The sequence below is a fragment of the Lontra canadensis genome, unplaced genomic scaffold, assembly GCF_010015895.1.
Source record: "Lontra canadensis isolate GAN:19392208 unplaced genomic scaffold, GSC_riverotter_1.0 scaffold14, whole genome shotgun sequence".
In the NCBI taxonomy this organism is placed as follows: domain Eukaryota; kingdom Metazoa; phylum Chordata; class Mammalia; order Carnivora; family Mustelidae; genus Lontra; species Lontra canadensis.
In genome coordinates, this window is record NW_022631008.1 from 13,363,696 (window position 1) to 13,370,866 (window position 7,171).

The window sequence follows — 7,171 nt, forward strand, 5'->3', positions numbered from 1 at the left end:
AAGGGAAACAAAAGCGAAAATGAACTTTTGGGACTTCATCAAGATCAAAAGCTTCTGCACAGCAAAGGAAACAGTCAACAAAACAAACAGGCAGCCCGCAGAATGGAAGAAGATATTTGCAAAAGACACTATAGACAAAGGGCCGATATCTAAGATCTATAAAGAACCCTTCAAACTCAACACCCAAAAAACAGATAATCATGTCAAAAAATGGGCAGAAGACATGAACAGACACTTCTCCAAAGAAGACATACAAATGGCTAGCAGACACATGAAAAAATGTTCATCATCGAGAGTCGAGACCAGAGGCCGAAGTCGGGATCTGACAAGATGGCCGGGCTGCCCCGCAGGATTATCAAGGAAACCCAGCGTTTGCTGGCAGAACCAGTTCCTGGCATTAAAGCAGAACCAGATGAGAGCAACGCCCGTTATTTTCATGTGGTCATTGCTGGCCCTCAGGATTCCCCCTTTGAGGGAGGGACTTTTAAGCTTGAACTATTCCTACCAGAAGAATACCCGATGGCAGCCCCTAAAGTATGTTTCATGACCAAAATTTATCATCCTAATGTAGACAAGTTGGGAAGAATATGTTTAGATATTTTGAAAGATAAGTGGTCCCCAGCACTGCAGATCCGCACAGTTCTGCTATCGATCCAGGCTTTGTTAAGTGCTCCCAATCCGGATGATCCGTTAGCAAACGATGTAGCAGAGCAGTGGAAGACCAACGAGGCCCAAGCCATAGAAACAGCTAGAGCATGGACTAGGCTATATGCCATGAATAATATTTAAAATCGATCTGATCATCAAGTGTGCATCACTTATCCTGTTCTGCCAAGACTTCTTCCTTTTTTGTTTGCATTTAATGGACACAGTCTTAGAAACATTACAGAATAAAACCCAGACATCTTCAGTCCTTTGGTGATTAAATGCACATTAGCAAATCTATGTCTTGTCCTGATTCACTGTTGTAAAGCATGAGCAGAGGCTAGAAGTACCATCTGGATTGTTGTGAAACGTATAAAAGCAGCGGCCCTTCTCTGCTTTTATTCATTTCCCCCATCATGGTTAAGCACTGTGAATGAAGGTAGTTGTCAGGGTTAGCTGCAGGGGTGTGGGTGTTTTTCTTTAGGTTAAAAGCAGCTAACCAGTTCTTTAGAATATGCTCTCTAGCCAAGTCTAACTTTATTTAGACACTGTAGATGGACAAGCTTGATTGTTTGAACCAAAATGGGAACATTAAACAAACATCACAGCCCTCACTAATAACATTGTGACTTTGCTGTCAAGTGTAGAATCCTTCCTTCAAGAAAAAGCTTGTGACCATTTTGTATGGCTTGTCTGGAAACTTCTGTAAATCTTATGTTTTAGTAAAATATTTTTTGTTATTCTACTTTGCCTTTGTACAGTTTATTTTACTGTGTTTATTTCATTTTCCCAATGTGACAATCGTATTTAAAAATTAAAACTGATGGAACATTCTCTTTTGGTCTTTACCATCTGACAAGTTATCTGGCAAAAGGTGGATTTTGCCAGTTTCTTTTCACTGATGCAAACTTGTGTTAAGATACCACTGAATGGAGTATTTTTAAGCTGGCCCTGAGCATGCATAAAGCATCGGTATTTTTTTTTTTCCTTATCTCCTAGAAATCTGAATAAATGTGTTGGTGTTGTCTGATTAGGTAGATGATCATTGGTGTCTTGCCATGTACAGGAGAGTCACAGCAAAGCAGCATTGTGACTGACTTTGTGTAGGACTCACATGTTGTGCCACATTTGTTTGTATCTGGCATTTGGGATATGACCCTTTTCTTAGTTCTTGTCTGGAAACCATGTGTAACCACTGGTGTGTGCTATTAGGAAACACCAATCTGATAATCGTTTGGGGTTGCTAAAGCATTTATGAGTCTTCCTTATAGACCTGATGAGCAGATCTCAAGCAACCAGCTTGCCTAAGTGTCATCTGAAAGGTTTCTTCCTTTGAGTATCAGATCCTCAGTTAATGATTCTTTCATCCTTCAGTATTTGCTTTGGGAGCTCCTATTGTTTGATATTCAGTAATTTTTTTCTGCATTGACAGAGTTCCTCCCCTCAAAAAACTGTTCTTTCCCACCCTTCTCCGTATCAGATTCCCTATCCTTGTTCTTTGTAAGTCATCAGTGTAGCCAGTCCCAAGTATATAAATGTTAACCCCCTCCCCACACCCCCCTCACCCCCTGGGTTGGAACCTTTGTCTCTTGCAATTTAAGGTAATGGATATTGTAGCCCGTCTGAATTTCCCCCACTCTTGATTCTCATAACTTCTGGAGTTTCTTCAGAATGTGGTGTATTTTATTGTGCTCCTATGTAAGATGAAGAATTATCTATTAAAATTACATTTTCAACAACAACAAAAAAAATGTTCATCATCATTAGTAATCAGGGAAATTCAAATCAAAACCATGTTGAGATACCACCTTACAGCAGTTAGAACGGCAAAGATTAACAAGACAGGAAATAACAAATGTTGGAGAGGTGGTGGAGAAAGGGAACCCTCTTACACTGTTGATAGGAATGCAAGTTGGTGCAGCCACTTTGGAAAACAGTGTGGAGGTTCCTCAAAAAACTAAAAATAAAGCTACTCTATGACCCAGCAATTGCACTACTGGGTATTTATACCAAAGATAAAGATATAGTGAAAAGAAGGACTATATGTGCCCCAATATTCATAGCAGTAATGTCCACAATATCCAAACTGTGGAAAGAGCAAGATGCCCTTCAACAGACAAATGGATAAAGGAAATGTGGTCCATATATACAATGGAATATTACTCAGCCATCAGAAAGGATGAATACCCAACTTTGTGTCAACATGGGTGGGACTGGAGGAGATTATGCTGAGTGAAATAAGTCAAGCAGAGAAAGTCGATTATTATACAGTTTCAAGTACTTGTGGAACATAAGGAATAACATGGAGGACATTAGGAGAAGGAAAGGAAAAGTGAATTGAGGGAAATTAGAGAAAGAGGTGAACCATGAGGGACTGTGGACTCTGAGAAACAAACTGAGGGTTTTAGAGGGGAGGGGAGTGGGAGAATGGGTGAGTCTGGTGGTAGGTATTAAGGAGTACATGTATTGATGGAGCACTGGATGTGGTACATAAACAGTGAATTTTGGAACACTGAAAAAATAAAATTAAAAAAAAATAAACCTGCCTTGTTTTCAGCTGCTATGTATTTATGATATTGTTACAGGGCAATATGCAACTAATACACCCCTGAATTCCCCAAACTCTTTGTCTATGATCTCTGGAATTCATTGAAGAAATGGATCCTATCTGAAGAGAATTTCTACAACCATTAGCCAGTATTCCAATCTACCTACACCTCTCTTTGATTATTCAACTGTCCTTCCTGTTACAATGTAAAAAATTTTCATGTTCCTAAAACCATCTTTTGACCTGGGCATTTAATATAATTCCTTCTCACCTCAAAGACTTTGCTCCTCGAATTATTTCTTCCTTCTCCATCTTCCATTTATTTTCTCTATCTTTCAAATAGTTCTCATTTGCATAAAAGAATGTATAATATTCCCATCCTAAAACAACAACAAAACCTTCCCTTGACTTTCTTTCCCACCAGTTATAGCCATCTGTTCCTTCATATAGTAAATGTCTCAGGAGAATTGTTTATATTCTCTTACCTACTTCTTCCACTATTCTCTTGGATCCAATTAAATCTTTTTTTCCTACCACTTCACTAAAAATACTCTTATTAGGGTCTTTAATGACCTCCAAACTGCCAAATTTAAAAGACAATTTTCAATCTCCATCTTATTTAAATTCAGCAAGGACATAGTAGGTCACTTCCTTCTCCTTGAAGAAATTTCTTCCCTTAGTTTTGGTGACATCACCCACTTCTGTTTTCCCTTCTAATATTCATTGCTATTTTTCAATCTACCTTGCTGCATACTCATGGCCTTTCTCAACCACTGAAGATTACAAGGCTCTGGGCTCTGTACTTGTATGTCTTCTCTATCCACATTCTTTTTCCAAACTTGTCTCGTTCCATGGCTTTAAATCTCATGGATATGCATATCACTTCCAAAATTGTATCTATAAGCTCTGACTTCTCATCTGAATATTTTGGCTTATACAGCTAATCTGAATTTGGATTTCTAATAGGTAACTTAAATTTAACTTTTTAAAAACTGAACACAATTTCTTGCATCCCACAAACATTTGCTTTCCCAGCAAGTGACATCAGCATACTTTCTGCTCCTCGTGCCAAAATCCTTGCAATCAATCTTTACTTCTCATCCCACATTCTTTTTTTTTTTTTTTTTTTTAATGGAGAATATACCAGGGCTGCCTTTAAAATATGTCCCAAATATGAATCTTTCTCACTTCATTCACTAGGACCATTTTGGTCATAACCACCAACTTTCCTGACTGAAACTTCTCAACTTGTTTCTATTTTTGGAAGCAGAGAGTCTATCTCCTTCTTAGTACCTGAGTGATCCTTTTTACTATGTTAAGTTACATCATATTTCATAAAACCATCCAGTGACTCCTCTCAACCCTAGGAATAAAATCTAAAGTATTTAGTGGGTATTTAAACAGGCATGAACAAGCCCTGGCTTCTGTCCTGATCATCTTTTCCTCATTCTTCCTTTGCTCTCTCCATTCTAGCCACACAGACCTTTTTGTTGTCTCTACAGTGCTTTATGCAGATGTGTTCCTCAGGGTCCTCTTTTCTCTGTCTTTGCTGTTTCTTCTCCTTGAATGATCTTCCCCAAGATCATTGTAAATCTTCCTGTTACCCTCATTTCATTTTTGCCTCTGCCCAAAGGTCTCAAATTAATTCCCTTACTATACTATTTAGAATAACAGCAGTATCATTTTTTAGTCCCTTGTACTATGTCACTGTTCTTCAAGGCTCTGTTACCAAAAGACAGTATTATATAACTGTTCTTATGGTCTGTCATTCCTTCTGGAATTAAAGCTCCATGTCCTGGTAGGTTCTCTCTGTTTACTCACTATTGTATCTCAATGCATACAAATTCCTGGGGTTAAGTGAAGCATAAGCAAAGCAGCAAATCAAAGAAAAATTAAAATATTAAAATACTACCATTTGTTGGGTTATAGAAAAGACAGTTTTCCATTAAAATGTATATATTTTTATGAAGAATTTTCTGTTATGCAATAGATCCATCACCTAATGCTACAACTTATTTGTAGCTGTATATGTGGTTTTGATGATTTTATCACATTTCTGATAGGTTCATTTTTCTCTTCTGGAAAATAGGGGATCTTGTCTCCATTCTCCTTGTTCAACTATCATAGCCGTGTTTATCTAGGCTTTTAAGAAGTTCTCACTAACTGATCCTTTTCTGAAAACTTCACTGAGAAAAAAGAATTACTTAGGACATTTTATAACATTCATTACTTAATCAGTAATCCTCTACTTAGTTCTGGTCTTTCACAGATGGCAAGAACATTCAAAAGACCTTTCAAAACTTTTGAAAGACATTTTGTCTTAGCTGGCAATACCTCCTATCTCCTTCCAACTTACGTTTTAAGTGTGCCAACATACGTATGAATGTTTTTGAGACTATCACAAAGCTTTTCCTTTTTCTCATTTCTTTTTCATTATAAATATTACAAAAGAATCCTACTCCTTTATTCCAAGTCCTTATTTAACACGTTTCTCATACTGTGCCCATCCTCATAATAAAATTTTAACACACAGCCAATTTGTCATTTAGTGCGTAAGAACGGTGCTATATTTCCACAGGGATGAGTCTATGCCAAACTTTCATAGCCCCATTGTGTGTTACTGCAGAAGTATCCCTTCATAGTGTTCTTCCTTTTAAACAGCTTTCTTAAATTCCCTCCAAAATTGAAGATGAGAGTCTCATACTAATAATCCTTCATTTTCAATGCACTTGGACCTCTGACAAAATCCAACTTGGATGCACTATTAGAAAACTGTATACATACAACAAATATAACCTTAGGATGAGGTTTTAAATTTGCAAAAAACAATCACTCTGTGCCTTCAAATTAGCATTTCTTCTATCATCACTCTATTCCTCTTCTCCATTTAGAATGTGCTTCCTGCATTTGAGATTAAAATCTGGCTCTAAGAGTTTTTCTTAAAACTGCAAGTTGTTTCCATGGAAACACAGCATGACTTCTCAAATGTCAGCTTTCTCAAACTAGCACTTCCAGTTTTTGAAGGATCCCTCATTGAAATGTGACAATCTCTTTCACCTCTATGAAGTAAGTAGGAAATACTGGAACAAGAAGAGATATCGCGGGCATGTTATATCGTTAAATAGTATTTCCGCACCTAAAAATACAAATACAAATCAAATTAAAAATTGGTGTTTTAAGAATAATTACCCTCCTGCATACTAATAAAAAACCGGTAGCAGAGATACAAACACAGAAAGCCTATTTGTTTCCTTTTCCACAAAATATGTTAGAATGTCTGTGTCCTGCCTCTCTCACTGCTCTCAAATCAGTTTCACAAAGCAGAGGGGCTATTTCACATAGCATAGCCTCCTCCCTTATCTGGGAGCTCTTGCTCCTGGCCAACCATTAGGTTAAAACATAGAAAATGGACACTGACAAAGCTGAGAGAAAAGTGGGCGATTCAGCCTGTGAATTACACATACCAGGCAGGCCCCTGTGATGTGGGAAACAGAGGTAGGAGAAAAGTTATTAAATTTCCTTACTACCTAGAGCCCACTGACAAGTCCTTGAAACAGGAAGAGTGACATCCCTCTAGGTACTCAACTGCCTCCACCTTAATACTTTGCTAAGGGCAAAAGGAATCCTAAACTGACCCCCCCACACACACACACACCAACCAGGATTCTGTAAGTCTACTTTAACATATAAAAATTCCTTTGGAAACTTCCTTTACCTCTAAACCCTCCAAGATACATGCTGGCAATCATCCCCAAGCATATGGCCTACTGATATACATCTGAAGGGTCTCATGACTAAGATTTTATTAGATGGTGATAAGTGACCTTTTCTTAAAGGTCCTGGAAACCTTGCTTCCAAAATTCCTTAGAGACTTATGCTATCCCTGACCCCCTCCCAACTTGCAAGTATATAATGGGCCACTCTTCACAACCCCAGTTCAGCAGCACTTTCTGCCCATGGGTTCTATCCCCATGCTTT

At 38.0% G+C, this 7,171-nt stretch overlaps 1 protein-coding gene across 1 annotated transcript; it reads left to right on the forward strand.

The window, feature by feature from the left end:
• Window positions 1-298: 298 nt before the first annotated feature.
• Window positions 299-1,026, forward strand: LOC116868097 (ubiquitin-conjugating enzyme E2 N-like). The gene has a single exon (XM_032858151.1). It carries the CDS (start codon window positions 331-333, stop codon window positions 787-789), a length of 459 nt encoding a protein of 152 aa, XP_032714042.1. The 5' UTR covers window positions 299-330; the 3' UTR covers window positions 790-1,026.
• The last annotated feature ends 6,145 nt before the right edge of the window (window positions 1,027-7,171 follow it).

What these genes read in the sequence shown, in the direction of transcription:
- LOC116868097 (XM_032858151.1), top strand. Translation starts at nt 331, where the DNA reads ATGGCCGGGCTGCCCCGCAGGATTATCAAGGAAACCCAGCGTTTGCTG.